We start from the raw sequence: 20,312 nt of genomic DNA, 5'->3' as shown, positions 1-20,312 counted from the left end.
ACAATTGGTCTATTTAAATTAATTTGTGTACGCATACACAAGTATGCATAGAAAGGCTCTCCGGCTCAAGCCATGCCTTTTAAATTCCCAGAAAAATGCTTATTATTATCCAATTATTATTTTAAAATTTGGTTTCATTTTTAGCAAAAATCAACATTTATTCCGCCCGCATTTGGAGGAGACAAATTAACGAAGTGGGAACTTTTCGAGAGTCGAGAGGAAAAAAATGTTGAGTCCCAAAAGTAAAAACTCCACAAAGCGCAGGTATAGGTAACACAACACATCCGCATCGTGGAGCCCGACAACACAATGCGCCAGTCTCTCTCTTTCTCTCTCGGAGATAACAAATGGGAAAAGCCGAAAGCAGCATAATAGTCGCGCGAGCGAGAGAGAGAGAGAGAAGGACAGCGCCAGGCCGCAATCCACACACTACACGGAATCCCCACTGATGATCGGCGGCGGCGCGGCTGGTGGCGGCAGTAGCAGCTGCTGCAGTGGACGGGGGCCTTTGCGCGCGCGAAAGTGAGGTTAGGTGTCATTCTCAGACTATATACGCTCCCGTCGAGCTCTCCTAGGGCGCGTTCGTCGACGAGACAAAGGCCCGGGGCCTGATGTGTCCGCGAGGAGAGATGCCCGGTTAACGGAGCCGCGCGAAAGCTCACCGCGACGAGTTCAGCCAACCGAGAGAAAGAGAGCCTATCGTTAGTGTGGCCGCAGTGTGTCTGTGTATGATCGCCGCCGTAGCAGCAGAGAGCCTTGAATGAAACTCAAGAAGCGCAAGAGTCTCTGCGCCCAGTGCGTGAGCATGCCAGCCAAGGTCTCGAAGAAGGTCGTCGGCATGATCATCCGCAGCCGCAAGACCATCATGAAGGACGGAGTCATCACGGTACTGACTATAGCCAGCTCTACTAAATTTCTACTCTATCTTTCTCTTTCTCTCTCTCTTTCTGTCTCCTCTTTGTGTGTGCGTTTATGCCCACTTGACCCGTTTCTGCGAGCCGCCTAATTGGATGTGTCTTTGCTGCTCTCGGGCCTCTGGTCTCTGGCCGGAGCCCTGGCTCCGTTAGCTCTGGGCCAGGGCTCCAGGGAGGTTGCAAGGATGCATCCCTGATCCTGCTCGCTATGCAGCAAGCGAACTCCTTTGCCACTTGACAGAGTCAAGCAACATATCAAATGCTCGGATTAAAGCACTGGCTGGTATTATCTCAAATCAGTCGGATGTGGCAGGCATTATCAGAAAGTAATCATTATCTTGGATTAGTTTGCTGTTAATGTAGCGGGAAGCATGGAGATAACAAATTTTGTTCAACAATATTCGCAACTGCTTGGTGAGGGAAAATTTAGTCTCGCTTGCAAAATAAATAGTCAAAGAGATGGTAGATAAGTGGCTATCTTGATCAAACAGTGTCTGGAAATGGCATTTCTTTTCCATCGGTGAACACTTCTCTGCTACTATTTGGGAGTGTACTGCTTGGCTCGATTGTTCATTTGACAAAAAGCTTGTTCGTGAACTGTTTCATATTCGACGATCCACATAGTGCTCATTTGCAGCAAAGAGGTGCGAAGAAGGCAAATTCTTTGTTCCTGTGTTCGCAAAGTGACGTGTCAGCTATCGTACACATTGATAAAAAGATAGATTGAATCATCTTTTCTGTTTTTGCCCAGTGTCTTGTACCCACGAGTTCCAACTCGATAGCAGCATAATAAAGCTTGCACAGGTGTAGCAGCTTGTTCCTCCGAGGACCTTCTTCGCTGCAAATGTGTCCACACATCTCTCCATTCGACGTTACTCCTCCCAAAAATAAAAAACGCCTTGGAGCATCGGAATATTCAAATAAATCCAGCTAGAGAGCGGTCATACACGTGCCTAGACTCTCCAAAACTGGTTCTCCTCATCTTCTGATGGAGCATCGACGAAGATCGGTATAGGAGAGGGACGGACACGGCAGATATTCGCATTCGTTCCACATACATCTGAGAAAGCAAGGACGGGAGAGGATATACGCGCGATGATTAAGCTCTCGATTCGGGCTTTCGAGACTCGGCGACGGTTATCCAGCTGCTGCTGCTGCTGCCGCCGCGCGTTGACGTAATCTCGGCTATAAGGCGAGAGAATCGTCGCACGGCGCGCGCGTGTCACTTAAATATAGTAGACGTGGACAAAAAAGCGCGAGGCTTCTAATGCCGAAAAAGCGCTGCAGGCGCTTGCATGGGTCTCTCTATATATTCGTGCTTCTTCTTCTTGGAAAGTTGAGCCCGAGAGCTTGGCTTTTTATAAGACGCGCATTCACCTTCGATAACGGTCAAAATTATCATTTCAAATTATTGCATCTATAACGCGTGTATGACTTTCGAATAATCAGAACTCGTTTCCCTCAAGGATTTTCCATCGGGCGTCGATTGATTCGCCTCTAATAATCGATAGCCAATCGTCGAAACAGAGAGTCGCTTAGCTCGAGAGCGACTGCGCTTTATAGATCGCGAGGAGTCAACGCCCTCGTGATTAATGCCGCCGAGCGCGACCGAAACGCTGTGGAAGGAACGAGCCTTTGTCGTGATCTTTCGCTGCTGCTGCTGCTGCTGCAGGTGCAGTGTAGGTCGAGGGAGTTCGCGACCGATTTTCGATGAGCCGTCTAAAAATATGCGAGATGATCGAGGTGAATTTGTTTGTATGTTTGCGATCATCGATTTTAGGGGCTGATTGGCAGCGACTTGACGTTTCCGACTTTGGCTATAATGCCTTATCTTCTACGAAAAATCAATTAGAACGTCCTTTTCCCGATCTCGCGTATAAATACTCTCTCTCTCTCTCTCTCGGCTCGCGATAGCGCCAACATTTTTTGCTAGTTAATATAGCTTGTATTATATCTAGCCGCGTGAAAACATTGATAACGGAGTAGATTAAGTTTACAGAAGAATTTTACGAATTGAAGAAGTACAACGAAAAGCCAATTACGGAAAATTGAAGAGAAAAAAAGCAGGAGGCCGGCAAACTCGTGACGAAAATGCAGATTAGCCTCTAATCAGTATCTCCCCCCGCACTTGACGTAGTCGCGCGCCTCGTCCCCTCTTCCGTTCCCAGCGGGCGGTTCTACGAAGTTACGTGTCCCATACCTGTGCACCTTATCGCTCTACGACTTGTGCACGAACGGCTCCGATCGTCAAGGCGAGCATGTCCGCCTCCTCGTCTCTCTCTCTCTCTCTCTCTCTCTCTCTCTCTCTGTGTGTGTGTTTATACCTGGATATGTACGCGCAAGTGACTTGAATTCGTATTATACGGCCCGCGCTTGCTTATCATTCCGCGCTTCGGCTTTCTAGATTTTAACCGCCTTCTCGAGAGCAATGCGTAGACGTGGAATCCCACGGAGTTCGGGATTTCCGAAAATTAAAAAAAAAAAAAAAAAAAATTGTCTAATAAATAGAACACCGAAACTCGCCGAATTGTTCGGATCCCCGGAATAACTCATCTCCAAACAAATGGCCGAGTAACTTTTCGAAGCGAAAAATCCTCGTATACACACATTATCAGAAGCAGAGGGAAAAAATGAAAAGTTACAAATCGGAGTAGTTGACAAGTTGCCAGCTTCGAAATTACTACACATCCGCGCGGGAGAGAGAACGACAAATTGGGAGCATTGTTTCCGCGGAATCACGAGGAACTTTCTTCGCCACTATACAGCGGCAGAAGAGAGACGAGATTAGCATGGAACGGCAACTATAGATAACCAAATTTGCCCGGGAATTAATCGTTAAAGCGCGAGAGGGGCTCAGAAACGCACATAGCAATCAACTCGGCTTTATCGTGAGTTCTAAAAACAGCTGATATCGAAGAAGAAGAAGAAAAAGAGCAGAGTATAGAGTTATCGGCACCGCATCGTCTAGCCACGCTCTCGGGCTTTATCTATTTACGCGCTCTCTCTCCTCCGTGTACACAATGCCTCGTTCATCTATTATCTCTCGCCGCTAATTGCGATAGGCTAATTCGGCTCTTCCCTGCTACGCAGACGTCTCGGTTTTGGATAAGTTTGAACAGAAAAAAAAAAAAAAGAACGAAAGCTCGAAACCTGCAGCGGCTGAAAAATCGATGCCGCGAATTTCCGCGTGAATAATAAAAAAGCATCAGCGCTTTGTAGTCAATCATCGTCCCATTGTACATCCGTACTTTGTGTCGCGAGAACGTTTCCGGGCCGTGTGTACGCGTGTGAATCGATCCTTCCGCCTTTCACGTCGGAGAGGGAAAAAAAACTCGGTGGTTTTTCCAATGGCAATTCTATAGACAAGTCCACTTCTCTCTTTCTCGCTAATTTCTCACAAATTCGTAGCGCATCGAACCGAGAGAGATAAAAATAAAAAACGTTCTCTAACAAGCCCAACTCTCTCTCATCCCAGCATCAGCAGCAGCAGCAGCGGTGTAGCTAGAGCTCAACGCGGAGGTTATTAGCTTCTCCCCCGCGCTCGGAGCAGCGCCTCTGGCTCCCTCCTCTGAGAGAGCTTTCTCGTCGCGCGTGCGAGTCAGTATGTGCGAGAGAGCGTCGAGTTCTGCAGCACAGCTATGGCAGGGGCCAATTGCCGGCAATTTGCCGCCGCTGATGCGGAGACGTCAAGGATCATTGGAGCGCGTGGATGCGTTTGTCGTGACTTCTTTTATCCGCTCTTCTATATATCGCGATGTTTTTCACTCTTCGTAGCGGTGCTTCGTATTATTGGCCTTTTCTCAACTCGATGAGTCACCTCGGTTGTCTCGGGGAATGTTTCTCTGGAATTTTTAATGGAAAAAAATCGGCGCCGATAAGGAAGGGATATCGTCGACGTTCTTAGCTTGGAAGCTCGTGAATTGAAAAATACACGTTAACGAATCTCCGACCTCGGAGAGAGAAAATCAGCGTCTATTAGCACGAGAGAGCGCATCGTCGGTCAATAGAAAACAAGCAGAGCAGCATAGCCCATTTGTCTCCCATTTCTTCGGCTCGTCGAGTTGAAAAAAGCCGATACACTAGGCGCGCGTGCAGGACCGCGTCGTCGCGGAAATTGGGTCACTCGGACGATCCACTATATAGAACACGCTGCATGCATGTTGCTGCTTACGAAACTCTGCTCGCCTCTCTTCTGTACGCGTATGTCACCTCTGCGCGAGACAAAGAATATTTCGGAAGCTTCCTTTAAACACGCGGGTCTTATCGCTCTCCTGTGCGAACGTTAACGCGTTGGATAAATGAACTTGCGCTAAATGGCCTCTTTTTCAGATACAGTCGCGGGGGGAAATATTTTTTCAACCGTCATTGAATTAGCCGGACGCTCGGAAGCCTCTGAAATTTCAGCGTTTAACTTTTCAACTGCGACACAACCGCCTTAACCCGGATTCGGGGGATTCTCTCGTGTCCAAAGCTTCTCGAGAGCGTGACGATGATGTCGAAAAAAAAAACTGAAATTGAAGCGCCGTGTGCGGCGCTCGGAAAGAAAAGTAAAGAAAAAATACACCGCCAGCCGTCCCTGACACCATTGAACTGACATTGCTTTTATTGCTATTGATTTTTATAGCGCCGGCTGCGAAAGCTCGCGAGCGCATACACGTCCCCGTCTTCTCTCCGCGTAATTAATTTATGGATAAAGACATAACCGTACGCGTGCCACATAAGAAAATCCTCTCCGCGTCGCGATAACAGGAGGAATTGGCATTTGAAAAAACTCGAGGAGGAAGAAGAAGAAGAAGAAGAGGTATTGTTTGTTTTGCTTCTATACAGAGGTCTATAGTCTCTTGAAATTCGTTGCACGCGCGCGCCGTGCATGGAAGATTTCGAGAGGCTCTATTAGGATTGATGGACCAAAAATAGATTAGAAACTTTCAGCTCTGTGTGCCCCTCCGGTGCCAAGTTCGAGCCTGTAGCAACATTTTTTTTATTTACACGATGCATTGGATTTTCGAGCATTGCAGACACAATTTGTAGGTTCGTGTCTCTCGAGCCTGGTGAACGCGGTATTTTTAGTCGGCGCTGCACGAAACTCGGATTTTGCGTGACGTAATATGTCGCTCATAAATCGCTTGATAGCTTGATATAGTCGGGAATTTATTTTTTTTTTTTTCGCGAACTTGCATGCGTTTGCAATATAGGAATAATAATACTCGTCGAACCGACGTTGCACACGTACACACGTTTTTTTTTTGCGGAGTTCGCTCGGCTGCGGGGCTAATTATTGTAATTACGAAAGTTTAAATCGAAGTGTGGGGAATGTGTTTCAATGCCAAGTTCCTCGCGGCTGCAGTAAATAGCGCGCTCGGAATTCTCTAAATTTGATCGCTTTGTACGTTGGCGTGTAATTTATTGGCTCGATTCGAATCCGACTGATGAAACCTGCGGCAATATTTCTCGCGGAAAAAAAAACTTGCATCTCGTGGTCGGTTTGAATTTGCAACGACAGAAAGCAGCGGCGTGTAGATACGCGATAACGAATTAAAAAATCGAGCTTGATTTGGTGCAATTAGTTTCCCACGAAACTATGGATGTTGAATACTGAAAATGAAAATGAGAAATCCAGTATCGAATTTCGAGGATAGCGTAACAATCGCATTAACCCCGAGAGCTATCTCTCCCGGAATAGCCCCATCAGAGCGCCGATACGTCGACCTTCTACGCGGCAATCAATGCGCTATAGCTATAGTGTATCGCTCACCGAGAGAGATCAGCGCGCGCCGTGATAGCGCATTATACGCGTACGCGCATCCCACGACGGCGGCCGTTTACTAAGTGCCGGTAATAATGCCAGGAACTCGGCGTGTCATACATCGATGACAGTGACATTGATGATTACGCCGGCGTAATTACACTCCAGGCTCTCGATCCATCATCAGCAAGAAGCTCCCGCGCGACTTTCTCTCCTTCGCGAAAAGAAAGCTGTGAGATTCATGAATTTCCCCGAAACAAAGTGCGTTTTATATCAGCGCTCCATTCATTCATTCATTAACGCGCACACGCGTCCGGATGCAGCAGCAGCAGCAGCAGCAGCAGCAGCAGCAGAGTCTTTCGCTCGAGGGGAGTCGTGCGCTTGCGCGTAGTGGACGCGAGCTTTCCCACCCCCGCACGAGAATCAGATGGTGGTGGCAATGCGGCACACGGGCATCTCTCCCTCTCTCCCTCTCTCTCTCTCTCTCCTTCGCCCAAACAGCGTCGCTCTTCGTGCCCGTCTTCCCTCCGCGATGTAACGAAAACGCGCTCGGCAACGGCATCGCGGATCATCCGGGGAATTCCCGGAGAGTCCGTGCGTGCAGGGAAGAGAGGGAGAACCGTGACATTGACGGCGGCGCTCAAGGTGCGCGCGCTCCGCCCCGCAGATGAGCCTCTCTTGCGACTGCGCGCGAGCCGCGGGAGAGAGAAATCCGTGCACACGCGCGCAGCAGTCTGTCGAGATAATCGAGCGCGAGAGCTCGTGCCAGTCGGACAGAGTCGCGGGCGCAGTACAGCGCAGCATCGTCCCCGTCGCCGTTGTCCTCTCGGTGTAGTCGCTGAAACGGTGCAAAGTGCGGGGGTGCAGAGTGCGCAGAGGGATCGTCGAGCCGAGGAGCCGAGGCCGTCGCGGGGGATGCGCCGTCGACTGGGCTGCAGCAGCAGCAGCAGCAGCAGCAGCTGGAGGTGGACGGCCCTGCGCCGACGCGAGTGATGCTGCGATAGAGCGAGTGAGAGAGAAGAGCGTAACATACAGTACATACTCTGCAGACGTGTTGCCGCGCGCGTCGACTCGACCGAGAGCTAGTGGACGACGATGGGGAAGCAGCTGCCGCGGCAGCAGCAACATCGCAAGAGGTTGTTGACGACGAGGCGGAGGACGACAGCAGGAGCAGGAGCAGCAGCGCCGGCAGCGAGGAGGAGGAGGAGGACCGCGCGGGGCAGCGATCAGCGCAGCTAGATCCGTCGCGGGCTGCTGCTGCAGCATGGAGCGGTTCAAGTGAGCGCGGGGCCTCGTTGCTGCGGGGCCATGACCCCCGGAGCGACTAGCCTCGACGCGGAGGCCCTCGGCCCCTCCTGCTCGGAGCTGCACCAGCAGGAGCCCCAGCCGCGAGCTCTGCCCGCCAGTCCCAGCCGATCGCTCGCCCAGAGATGCTACCAGCATCTCAAGGTCAGCCCGCCTCTAGCTACCCCCTTCGGTCCGTAGGTGCCGCCGCGGTAGGTGTGCGCGAGTTTAACCGTGTCAGTCGCGTTAGATCCGAGGGAAATAGAAAGCCTGCCGCTGCAGGCCGTATATGCGGCTCGATATTCCGAAGGCTCGCGCGGGAGGGAGAGGCCGAGGGCCCGGAACTGCGAGAGCAGCAGTTGTTGCTCCGCAGTGAATGAGCAGCGCCGGCTCTGGGTCAAGTGAGAGACTCCGCGCATTGTGTCGCGCTTATATCGATACTTGGATCGATTTGCATTTCGAGCGCGCGATCGCTCAGCCCCGGAGAGATCCTCCCCGACGCGAAAGCGCAGTCCCTCTACTTGTACATACTCGTATAACTGAACGAAGCGGGTCTATAAAAAGACGGGTCTATAATTAAGCTCGCGAGGAGCGGAGAGAGGAGGCCAAGAGAGAAATAACGAGTAACGTAAAACTAAATAACGTGTGAAAATGTTTCCTCTTTTCAGACATCGGGCGTGGGAGAGGCGTCGGTGTACCACGCGCTGGTCGTCATATTCCTGGAGTTCTTCGCCTGGGGCCTGCTGACGATGCCGGTGATCTCGGTGCTGAACGAGACCTTCCCGGACCACACGTTCCTCATGAACGGCCTGATAATGGGCATCAAGGGCATCCTCTCGTTCCTCTCGGCGCCGTTGATCGGCGCCCTCTCGGACGTCTGGGGCCGCAAGTTCTTCCTGCTGATCACGGTGGCCTTCACCTGCGCCCCCATACCGCTCATGAGCATCAACACCTGGTGGTTCTTCGCCATGATATCGATAAGCGGCGTCTTCGCCTGCACCTTCTCCGTCGTCTTCGCCTACGTGGCCGACATCACCGAGGAGAGCCAGCGGTCCAAGGCCTACGGGCGGGTCGGTATCTTTTCCCTCCGCCACTTGACTCGCGCTGATCATACGAGCGATTATAATTGGAGAAAAACGGTTGCAGGTCTCGGCGACGTTCGCCGCCAGCATGGTCATCAGCCCGGCCATGGGCGCCTTCACGATGACGACCTACGGGGAGAACGTGGTGGTCGCCCTGGCGACGGCCATCGCCATCCTCGACGTCTTCTTCATCCTGGTCGCGGTGCCGGAGAGCCTGCCGGAGAAGGCCCGGCCGCCGGCGCCCATATCCTGGGAGCAGGCCGACCCCTTCGCCGCGCTCGGCAAGGTCGGTAAAGACCACACGGTACTGATGCTGTGCGTCACCGTGTTCCTGAGCTACCTGCCCGAGGCCGGCCAGTACAGCTGCATCTTCGTGTACCTCAAGCTCGCCATGGGCTTCTCCGCGACGATGGTCGCGATCTTCATCGCCGTCGTCGGCATCCTCAGCGTCATCGCCCAGATCCTCCTGGGCCCGCTGATGCGCACCCTCGGCGGCAAGCACACCATCATGCTGGGCCTCCTCTTCGAGCTGCTCCAGCTCATGTGGTACGGCTTCGGCTCGCAGACCTGGATGATGTGGGCCGCCGGCGTCCTCGCCTCGATCTCCTCCATCACCTACCCGGCGATCTCGGCCTTCGTCTCCATGCACTCGGACGCGGACAAGCAGGGCCTGGCCCAGGGCATGGTCACCGGCATGCGCGGCCTCTGCAACGGCCTCGGGCCCGCCATGTTCGGCGTCATATTCTACCTGTTCCACGTAGACCTCAACGAGAAGACGCCCTCGCTGCCCCTCAAGCCGCCGCTCCTCGACGAGAACAATAACACGGGAACTGCCACGCATCTCGATGTCATGCCTCAGGTACTGGTGCGTGTCGCCCCCCCCCCCCCCAGCTTCTTTAATCTTCTTTAATCTTCAATTAATAGGATGATCTCGATCTGTATCAACGAACGACTCTCTATTCTTTGCAGCTGGTGCCAGGACCTCCCTTTGTATTCGGTGCATTATTGGTCATTTGCGCGCTACTGGTAGCTGCTTTTATCCCCGAAGCGACTCCGATGATAACGGGGCAGCTACATCATTCTTCTACCTCCCGGAGGCCTTCCGGTAAATACGCATATCAAAAATGTACGTTACAACTTACCACCACACAAACTGACAAGGATAATCCTGGTGGTGGGTCTCAAAACGAATAATAGTCATTAAAACAACACGGCTGCTGCATCGACTCTCTATATCTCTATAACAACTCTCTTCTTCTTCTTCTTCTTCTTTCGATATTAATTACACGCGCGAGAGCAGCATGTTTGCGATGCATTCCGACTTCCGAAATATTACGAGCATGCGATCGCTGTTGTACTCTTGTACTGTCTTACGAGCTTTATCTCTATCAGCAGCAGAGTGTTTCTCGCTTCTCTGTGTGCTTTCTATATCCGTCACTGTTTGTCGTGAACTGATGATTCGATAACGTGTGTGGGACGTATCGTTCGGCGCTCGGGAAAAACGTTCCCGCTGCGAACCTTTTTCCGCGCGCGAAAGACGGGAGCAAAAAGAGCCCTGTCTAATCGAGCCTTTCTCCACAGGCCTCTCGCTAGATGTTCACTACGAGACCGATAGGATAAGCAGCGGCAGAGGTAAGGTCGGGCCCCTGTCGCCACTAGTCGACAACTGCAACTCGGCGGCGCTCTAACCGACGAGCCAAGCCGGAAGGCGCCAGCAAGCCAGGCACAAAAAGACGACGACGCTGCTCCTGCTGCCGCTGCTGCTATAGCGGACGGAGGACGACGGCGCACAGGGCGGCCCGCGCGAGCCGACCGACCGAGGAAGCTTTTAAACTTACCGCTGCAGCGAGCCCCACGACGAGGAGAATCGAAATAATAAATGAAATTTTAACAGACAAATGTTTAAGCAGAACGAAAACACGGACACGCATTCAACTATACAGACACACTCACACAAGAGAGTATGCCCAACGAGAAAACACATAGTGTTATACGCTGCTCGACTGATCCACCGGTGGAACCGCGCATTATCGTCACGCGTTATATACACACACACACACACACATACATTCACGCACGCGGCTGGCGAGGCTGACCTCGCACGCTACAACTGCACGACGAGTCAACGAGGACACGCGGACATCTGTAAAAAGAAACTAACCAAACATTTTTATTTTTATATTCGCCGACTGCCGCAAGCGCGAAATTTTAAATCTGAACTTATATGATTTGGACGCAAGAAGTACTTAAAAATTGCGAGCTCGATCGAGCGCTGCGCTGCTGGCTGCGTCGGACGGTGTTTAGGTAATTCGCAAAGTTAGAATTCGACGCGGCCGAGTACTCGATCGATCCGACGGTTTCATTGACTCGTCCGCAGCGTCGTTGCCACGTGCGCACGCACACGAAAACAGACTCTGTCTTCTGCTTCGAGGTACATAAACTAATAAACGCCTCCCTATAGAGAGCGACTCGGCAAATTTTCTCGATTCCACGGCAGACGACGAGTCGAACCGCTAAACAAACCAGAAATATATCGTTAGGTTGTGAATAAAGATGAAAAATAATTTAAGAAAAATCGAAAAAAAAAATCATAGAAGAGTTGTTTAACTAGTGGGTAGTGCGCGCAGTTGGCCGTCTTCGGTTGGGATTCTCTTTCGACAATCATCCGGCTATCGAGAGAATATCGCGACAATTTCCGCTTTTACGTATAAGCAAATTGACCTTTTACACAATATATACGAGAAAAAGTAAACGTATACATTACGATTATAAATGTTACAAGTTAGCTTAACTATGTTAAAGTTTTATATAAATCATTTAAGACGATTAGAAAGTTTGATACGAGAATATCTCTCTGCGACGAAACAAACAACAAAAATAACGACGTGATAACAAAAATGTTTGTCAGCACAGCGAATTTTTCCGGTTTCTTTTCCCACCTTTTTCTCGATGTTTAACTGAAGACGACCAACGCACCTTTAATAGCAAGTGCGACGCATCGCGTGGACGTCGCACAAGGCAGAAAATTAAAACTCGCTTCGGTTCACCTGGCATATGTGGATGCATACGAACACAAACAGACTTACAGACACACTTGGACACGCAGTCACACGAAACACACAAACACACACTCGAGTGATAAAAAAGTAAAATAAACTATTTTAATAAGCTTGCCGAGAGCACAAAAGGCGCCGAGGCAGTAGAGGAGAGTTATGCGACCAGTATTCTTCTTTTTTTCTTAGGCACGCACGGTTTTCTTCCTCCACAACTCCCGACGACGATCCGTTGTAGGACTTTATTATTAAAGATACTTTCTCTCTCTCTCTCTTTCTCTCTCTATCGTGCTTCGTTGGCGCAGACGAAAAGGCGTTCTATTCAAGTTGCCCGTTGTTTCGCCAGTCAGTGATTCGATTTTTGTTTTCTTGTATTAAGAGATGCGTTGCGAATCATTCTCTCGAATGGTCCGTCGATTTCCGCGTCGACGTCGCGATAGCTTTTCTTTCCTACGTCGTGGTGATAATTTTTCCTGTAGGAATCCGAGTTTTTTGTCAGCGTTGCTTTGTTGTTTGCATTTACACTTTTACGAAGAACATTCGGTTCGCCTCGCCGCGAAAATCCACGGACCACGAGTCAGTTGAGAAGTGTAATTCTATAAGTTACGGTTGAAAAATACGAAAAATAAAAAAATAAGATTATCAATTAAAAAAAAAAAAAATTAGTTATCCAATTTATATAAATATATTCCAATGAGTTTTGGAATTCTCGTTAAGATTAGATTTAATGAAGCTTATACTTTGGATTTTCCTTTTGTATAGAATTCTCACTTTTCTCGTTTCGACGAACAGCCTCGTCGAGCTCGACGACGGCAGGTCTTTCATGCTGCCCGCGAGACTGTATAAATAGTGTACATGTATTCCTCTCATCTTCTTTCTTTTCTACGCGCGATACTTTTCGCACTGCAGAGGCTGTATTAAGGTACGACTTACGTAAGAGAGAGCGTTACTTCTTTTTAGAAAAGCAAAACTAATTATTAAAAAAGTAAAATTATGAAAAAAAAAAAACATTATACGAGTAATGATCGAAGTATACATACACGGAGGCGAATTTGTTATGGGCGTGCGACGTCCGTTTGATGTCTTTAGCCGAGTGTCCATTTTTAGTCGGAGCAATAAAGGATACAACATGTATCACACCTACACCTGTGCATATGACACTCGTTTGCGTACGATTTTCTTGATAAGTTAGCGTGCGAAATTATTGTACTCCTGCGCGAGCGTTCTTTCATTCTACTGTAACGCGGAAGATCTGCACAACCATTGTCGCAGTTTTTGCTTGTTGCGAATGAATGTATGCGTTACTTTTCGATACTTCAAAACTTCGATACAAACGATATGATTGTAGAATCATTTACAAGTTGATGCAAACATCGGAACGATACCCAATTCTGGCGCTGTTAATTTACAATTTAACCACAAACTTTTGGAATTTTCACGAAATACGTTAAGGTAATCGATATTTCGACAAAATTTTAAAAGACTTCCAACGCACGACTTGTGTATCATCGAAATTTTTTAATTTTTGTTAAAGTTTCAAAGCAACTTCTCTACTCACACACACACACACACACACACACACTCTCTCTCTCTCGAGATCTCGCACCGAACCTGTCTCAATTTTTCCACGGCTAATCACAAAATTCCGAGAGTACAAACCCGCGCGATCGTGTGCGTTCTCCTCCTCGAAACATATATGCACGTAATCTCGAGGAGACGCGAGGTATATGTAAAGCTCGACTAATTTTCGCATTGCCAAAGCGATGTCATGTACGCTTATTCTAACTCCTCACTTCGTTAGCGTTCTCTGTTGTACACGCGCACCTCTGTCCGCTATCTCTCTATCTCTCTGTTGTGTCAAAAGACTCGTGCGTCATCAGCAAGACTCGCGCGAGTCATCGGGTATATAATGCGAGACTCGGTCGTAAGCGTCGACGAACTTGACAGCAGAAAGTATGTACGCGCCTGTACCTATACACCGATCTCTGATTTTCTTTTTTGTAATAAAAACAAAAAACGCATACGCATGATTAACTACGAATTCAAGATGTAATAACCGAACGATCGCAGACATTTACATTCATATAGTTGATTGATTTTAAGGGACGAGAGGGTGGTGGTATAGTGTCGTAGCGAGCGAAGCTCGAAGAGCATAGGAATGATAAGCAGGCGTTAAAGGATCTCCGGAGGAAGCCAAAGATTGTAATTCGTTCCCTTATGATTTCGCAAGGTAGAGGTGCGAGGCGATTATGTGCGCGAAGTGCAGAGTGAACGTATATTCGTGCGACTTCGTTTTGTGTCATTTACTCTTAGGAGACTACCGAGTAATTTATATTTGTATGCAGTATAATATACATGTGGGACAGTTGTATCATAAAAGAGAGCATACTGCGGCGAGACATTAAGAACACACGAGAGACACTCGACGAATATGGACAGAGGCTCGACTCCCTGTGTTGGGTTGTATAATGTAAATGTATGAGATGATGGATGCATTAAATAAAAATCGATTATTTTTAAGATAAAGACACCTCGATGCTTTTATTCCTTGCTCCTCTTCACTAATTCGCATAATATACATGGCGTACAAAAATAAATAATTTTCATTTCCCAATCAGAAGAACTTAGTACACAATATTCAACGTACTAATAACGAATTGAGTTGATATTCATGATGTTGTTCGCGTTTCTCGTATAAAAAAAGTCTAATCCTACGATCTCAAATCTTAGCACGCGATTCTAAATGAAACGAAACATTGTGTGTATATATTAGATCGTAATTTATGTACAAGATAATTCACAAAATTATCACAGCAACTTGAAGGCATCTTTTCACGTGTTTTGCGTATAGGGCGCCGGATTCTGTGACGTCAGCATCGCTGAACCACTTTGCTGCCAGCCTTCTATCGCTTTGTTTACAATGACTTCCGAAATTTCCTCGGTTATCTGTAATGTCGAACGTTTTATTTTCGTGTTATTTTTAATCTCGGAATCTATGATTCATATTTGCAAAAAAATACGCACGTTATTGATAGCTTCCAATACTTTATCCAAGGTATCACACCTTAAGATACAACGTCTTATTGTAGTCAACATGACAATTGCTACAAAAATTAAGATTCTGTAAGCTCCTACAGCTATCTTATCCCAAATCCTGTATTTGATAGAAAAAGTGAATTCAATGATATGCTTATCTATTTTTCAGTATACATTCAAGATCTACCATTACTTACTTGGTTATTGAGCCATCGCTTATGGTTCCAGCAAAACATGAGTGAAACCATAGCTCGAAAGGCAAAGTCTGCAGAGATTCTATATTTATTAGATGATTATAGAGTTCCTTGTCTTCTCTCTCTAGCATTGAACAGGTACATTCTTGCAGTCGTCCAACTTCTGTGCTGAATTTCTGTACCTGGTCTAGGAATCCACTAAGGATCCAATACACGTCAACAAGTTTATCTTGTTCATGGTCAGCATCGCTTATGTTCCAGAGGCTTTCAGCCATTTTACTCATTGCTCTGAAGTGCATTACATATTCTCTATGAGACACTAGTCTCAAAATGAATGAATCAAAGCTATAATCAATAAAGACTCTACCTTAATAATTGAGTTTCTAATTGTGAACTGATATCTATCTTGGCCCTCCTAGTTCTCAAGAGCCACATCATGAGAAACATTTGATGGGGTTTTGTAGTGTCGTCTGTGATTTTAGCATCTTTCAGAGCTTTTCTCAGATCTTTAAATTCTGCAGTTCTCTGTGCCATGACAAAAGCATGACTTTCTTCATACACAGGTATAACGCCAAGCAAGATTTTCCATAGTAAATTTCTGTAAATCACTGGCACTGTGAATCGCAGGCAGAACTGCTTAAGTTTTGCCTTGTCAAATGGTCGATCTCGAAGAAGCATTTCCAGAGATTTTTTCTCCTCGACACTTCTGAACCCCACCTTGAGAAGGGAATGTCAATTTAGGAAATTTAGTAAATCAATAAAATTTCATACGACAGTGAATGGCGTGTAAGAACAAAAAAAATTTTGGATCAATCCAAATGATAAATAAATGCAAAGAATCTCGTGTGGGTAAAACTTTAGGGTATATAATAATTACCTTTTCATAGTAGGAGGATCTAAAATTTCGTTCGTCAATCATTTCTGACTCACTTAGCCGACTTCTATAACTACTTATAAAGTTCTAGAGGTTATGTATTGCAACAATGGAGTTATATGCCGCAAATCCACTTGCCAAAGTCGTCTGCTAATCGACTTTACCAGCGGGAAATTCAATTCTAAAAGCACGCAAACTTCGATTTTGTTCTCTTAGAATAAATAGAAACATTAAAAACTAATTCAATATCAATTATCATCTAGAATTTCAGTTCAAAAAATTTCGCAAAAAATACCCTCACAAAAATTAACTGAGAATAACAAGCTGCACGTGGAGAATCAATCTGAGAGCATTGATGTGGAAATCAATCAGGAAAGTCATCCAAGTGCGATTAGATTGTTCTTATTTGAAATTAAAATTTGCAACGTTCTCGCTCGACACGTGCGGGTCGTGATCGGCGTATTTTTCTTCGAATAATATCTGAGAATCCGTTATGTTACATTAATCAAGACTTATTCGTATTTTCTCACGTACTCAAATCTAAAATAAAATAAATTCCAATGCGATTCCACAAAAAAAGATGTCATAGAGTCAACCACACGTTTAATCTTAAATAGTAAGAAGACCTATGTATCTATATATAGTAGATGATATAAAACTTGTATACTCATCACTTTATAATAAACACGAGAAAGATGAAATTACGTAATAAAAAACTGGGTGCTATGTACGTAGGTCACTTTCGCAATGGATTATTGATATCTTTGATAAAAATGGATGAAATTTCATGAGGCCGAATCTCGCTTGTTGGGACTCAGTCGAAGGCTGCTGTTTCCCTGTTTCGCGACATCGCTTTACTCCGCACGTTAGTAGTTCGTTCAAAAGTTGGATTTTTTATTTTGAAAAATCTTATAATTTGCGGTCTTCTTATAAATCATCAATGTTTCAGCTCTCTTATACCACCAGTTCTGATTGTAATATTAAATCTTTGTGAACCAGGAAGTCAAAGAGAACGAGACTTAGAAGTATGGCGGAAAGCGGGAGCAGAAACGTGCTGATCGCGCTGATGCTGTTATCGCTGTCGTGTTTCGTCAATGCCACCGGTAACTATTAAACGATATTACTCACTTCAACGTAGAAAGGATAGGAATCTTCCGTTTAACTTTTAACAAATTACACCGAGTTCTCAAAAAATCTACCAAATTTGATTGCAGTTATAGAAGATCAGTCGGAATTCGAGTTACTAGGCGTCAACGATACCGGTCTCCTCCGCGTTAAGCCTCAGGGCACCACATCTCAAACTATTCTTCGTACCGGTCTGCCCAGCAATGCCAAAATCATCGATATCGACTACCACCGATCGAGAAACCTTGTCTTCTGGATCGAAAGCACGGCTCCACGGATTCAGTCCAGAAGCTTGGACAACGACGGTCAACCGATTCGCACGTTTGCCGAGAAAATCGGCGCGGATTGGGAACCCGTAGCCCTGGCAGTAGACTTCATCGGAGACGTGCTCTACGTCGTGGACCTTCTTGGTCGCAGAGTCGAAGTCTACGATCTCGAGAATGTGGGCAGGAGTGCCACAGTCGTGGCTGCCGGTCTGGACAGGCCGATCGGCATTGCAGTGGACCCATACGCGGGGCTCATGTTTGTGGTCGACAACGATCGGGTGAGCGTTTTTTTTTTTCGGAGACACGGCGATATTTTGCTTGTGGCTAAATCTTATATTCGTTTCAGATCACGCGAATGAACATGGACGGCAGCTCGAGCATGCCGATAATCCGCAAGAGTATCGAATCGGCAATCTCCAGTCTGACGATCGATCACACCACCAAGACGATATATTGGTGGGACAGCGACCTGAAGATCGTCGAGAGCTCGAGTTATATCGGGTATTCTCAGAGGATTCTTTACCGATCGCACGATAACGAAGTTTTGACGAGCCTGAACTTTTTCGACAATCAGCTCTACTACCTGGAAAAGAATGCGAAAAGCGTGTCGCGCATCGATGTTACCGGTACTTACGTCAAAGCGTGCATTTCATATACTACTTATTCTAGATCAAATTGAACCGTTATAAACTTCTTTCACCAGTGCACAATCTGTTAGCTGAAAAGATCCTGGACAATTTCGCCGCCTCCAGCTTTCGAATTCTCCGACCCGTAGAGGAGGTGGACGCCTTTCCCTGCAAAGTCGCCAACTGTCAACACATGTGTCTCCTGAACTCTCGAAGCGAGCGAAGGAGCTGCGTCTGCCCGATGAATCAAGTCTTGAAATCCGACGGCAGCAACTGTCAGAGGCTCGACGAGTTTCTGCTGTATTCGCAAAAGGAAGTGATAAAGGGTCGAGAACTCGAACCCGTAATCGGATCTTCGTCGCCGGTTGTCGTGACAGTCGCGGCCAGGCGCAGCCATGCGCTGAGCATCGACTTGGATTACGTAAGACGGAAGGTCTACTTTGCCGATGCTGCTTCGAAGAAGATCTACGCGAGTGACATCAAGGTAGGCTTTTTTACAGCGATGATTAAACATGCGTGGATCTGATGAAAATTATTTGACGCCGTGTTATTCAGACAGGTGTGCGAGAGGAGATAGCCGGTTACGAGGGCTTGGCCAGCATAGCCGTGGACTGGCTCGCTCAGAACCTCTACTACACCGATTTCGTGGCGGGTAATCTGTGCGTCGTGAGCCTCAGGAACTTCACGAACCACAAGTGTCTGCTGGACAGTCTGACCGGCCCGAGATTCGTGCTGACAAATCCCCAGAAGGGACAAGTCTACTTCTTCGACGACGCCAAGATCAAGCGGATCAACGCCGATGGCACGAAACTCAGTAAGCTTATTGGAAAGTCTAAGATTCCCTTCTTTCCGCAAAACTAACAACACCGAATTCCAGCAACCATACACACACCGCTGGCTCACAAGGTTCTCGGCCTAACGCTGGATCGTTCGGCTAGCCGGTTCTACTGGCTGCAAACCGATTCGGACAAGCCCAGAGAAGTCAGGATCCACAACTCGGACCTCGAAGGCTGGGACGAGAAGAGCGTGGAGGCGCCGTTGCTGCGCAACTGCGCCGGGGGTGGAGCTATCGCTGTCAAGGGCGACTGGATGTACGCGGTGTGCGACAATTACGAGAGACTAGTCCGGGTCAACAAGACCACCGGCAAGCAGCTCGTGAATGTGGCCGGCTCGCTCGACAGGCAGGGCTTCTACGCCCTGGCGGTTTTCGCTCCTCAGGTGCGAAGTTCATTCTACCTGATTTCGTTTAAAAACACGAAAGCACGTGTAAAGCGAGTAATCTTCTCCTTAGATTCCACTGACTCTGCAAGAGCAGCTGCAGCACCTGCGACACCCCTGCCTGAACAACAACGGCAACTGCACCAACTTCTGCTTCGGCGTGCCCTCGAGCCAAAACCAAAGCGCCGATCAGCAGAACAGCCTGATGCGCGTCTGCGCCTGTCCCGAGGGCCAGAAGCTCGATCAGTCCCAGGTCTGCGTGAGCGAGGTCAGGTCGAAGCCAGCGCACCGGGTGCACGTCTGCGAGACCGACTGGGAGTACACTTGCAAAAACGGAAGATGCATCCCCAAGAGCCAGCTCTGCGACGGGGTCAACGACTGCCTGGACAGGAGCGACGAGATCGACTGTCCGGGTTACAGGAGGGACTTTTTGTTCGGACGGTGACGTGATTTTCATTGGAAATGCGCTGACTGTATGATATTATATTGTAGATATAAGTAAGTGATTCTGCGTGTAAACCATGTGAAATAAATTTTTGTATTCATTACCGCTAGTACTCGACTATAACTTTCACACGAGCATAAAGTGCGCGCGACCTCCGGGTTGCAAAAATAGCACTTGGTTTGAATAAAATCACTCTTATGCACATAATTATATACCCCGCTTATAACAAAGTTCACCGAGCGAAATCCTGTTGCACGGGTTTAACTTTTATTTTTACCGCGGGATCATTCCACGCATACGTTTCCTGTGTTAAATCTACTCATACGATAACTCAACAATTGAATTTTCATACTCGAATATTCATCCGCGAAATCTCGGCAGCGCAAATCGCGACTCTCGCAATACCTCGTTCTCCGGCGCGTCGTCGCCGATCAATATCATTATGCGAC

The 20,312-nt window shown here is 47.7% G+C and overlaps 3 protein-coding genes across 15 annotated transcripts; 2 read left to right on the top strand and 1 right to left on the bottom strand.

Moving 5' to 3' along the window:
* The first annotated feature begins 449 nt into the window (after nucleotides 1-449).
* LOC100121315 (hippocampus abundant transcript 1 protein) lies at nucleotides 450-14,605 on the top strand. 13 transcript variants are annotated; one of them, XM_032595906.1, is made up of 5 exons: nucleotides 450-886; nucleotides 8,613-9,014; nucleotides 9,091-9,891; nucleotides 9,996-10,131; nucleotides 10,608-14,605. In XM_032595906.1, the coding sequence occupies exons 1-5, from the start codon at nucleotides 761-763 to the stop codon at nucleotides 10,712-10,714; spliced, it is 1,572 nt and encodes a 523-aa protein (XP_032451797.1). In that variant the 5' UTR covers nucleotides 450-760; the 3' UTR covers nucleotides 10,715-14,605. The 13 variants fall into 13 exon arrangements, with proteins under 13 accessions (XP_032451797.1, XP_003425499.1, XP_032451795.1 ...); XM_003425451.5 differs by having other exon boundaries at nucleotides 458-886; nucleotides 9,996-10,200; XM_032595904.1 differs by having other exon boundaries at nucleotides 475-886; nucleotides 9,996-10,152.
* Nucleotides 14,593-16,542, bottom strand: LOC100121296 (TBC1 domain family member 7). The gene is made up of 5 exons (XM_001604849.6): nucleotides 16,187-16,542; nucleotides 15,677-16,026; nucleotides 15,313-15,597; nucleotides 15,104-15,233; nucleotides 14,593-15,025 (listed from the first exon to the last, which is right to left on the bottom strand). Exons 1-5 carry the CDS (start codon nucleotides 16,226-16,228, stop codon nucleotides 14,912-14,914), a joined length of 921 nt encoding a protein of 306 aa, XP_001604899.4. The 5' UTR covers nucleotides 16,229-16,542; the 3' UTR covers nucleotides 14,593-14,911.
* Nucleotides 16,543-16,989: 447 nt separating this feature from the next.
* On the top strand, nucleotides 16,990-19,972 carry LOC100678342 (low-density lipoprotein receptor-related protein 2-like). The gene is made up of 7 exons (XM_031922293.1): nucleotides 16,990-17,286; nucleotides 17,398-17,852; nucleotides 17,921-18,200; nucleotides 18,278-18,684; nucleotides 18,756-19,014; nucleotides 19,078-19,418; nucleotides 19,492-19,972. Exons 1-7 carry the CDS (start codon nucleotides 17,211-17,213, stop codon nucleotides 19,861-19,863), a joined length of 2,190 nt encoding a protein of 729 aa, XP_031778153.1. The 5' UTR covers nucleotides 16,990-17,210; the 3' UTR covers nucleotides 19,864-19,972.
* Nucleotides 19,973-20,312: the final 340 nt, after the last annotated feature.

The sequence above is a fragment of the Nasonia vitripennis genome, chromosome 1, assembly GCF_009193385.2.
Source record: "Nasonia vitripennis strain AsymCx chromosome 1, Nvit_psr_1.1, whole genome shotgun sequence".
In the NCBI taxonomy this organism is placed as follows: Eukaryota; Metazoa; Arthropoda; class Insecta; order Hymenoptera; family Pteromalidae; genus Nasonia; species Nasonia vitripennis.
This window is presented reverse-complemented; position numbering and strand designations above follow the sequence as displayed.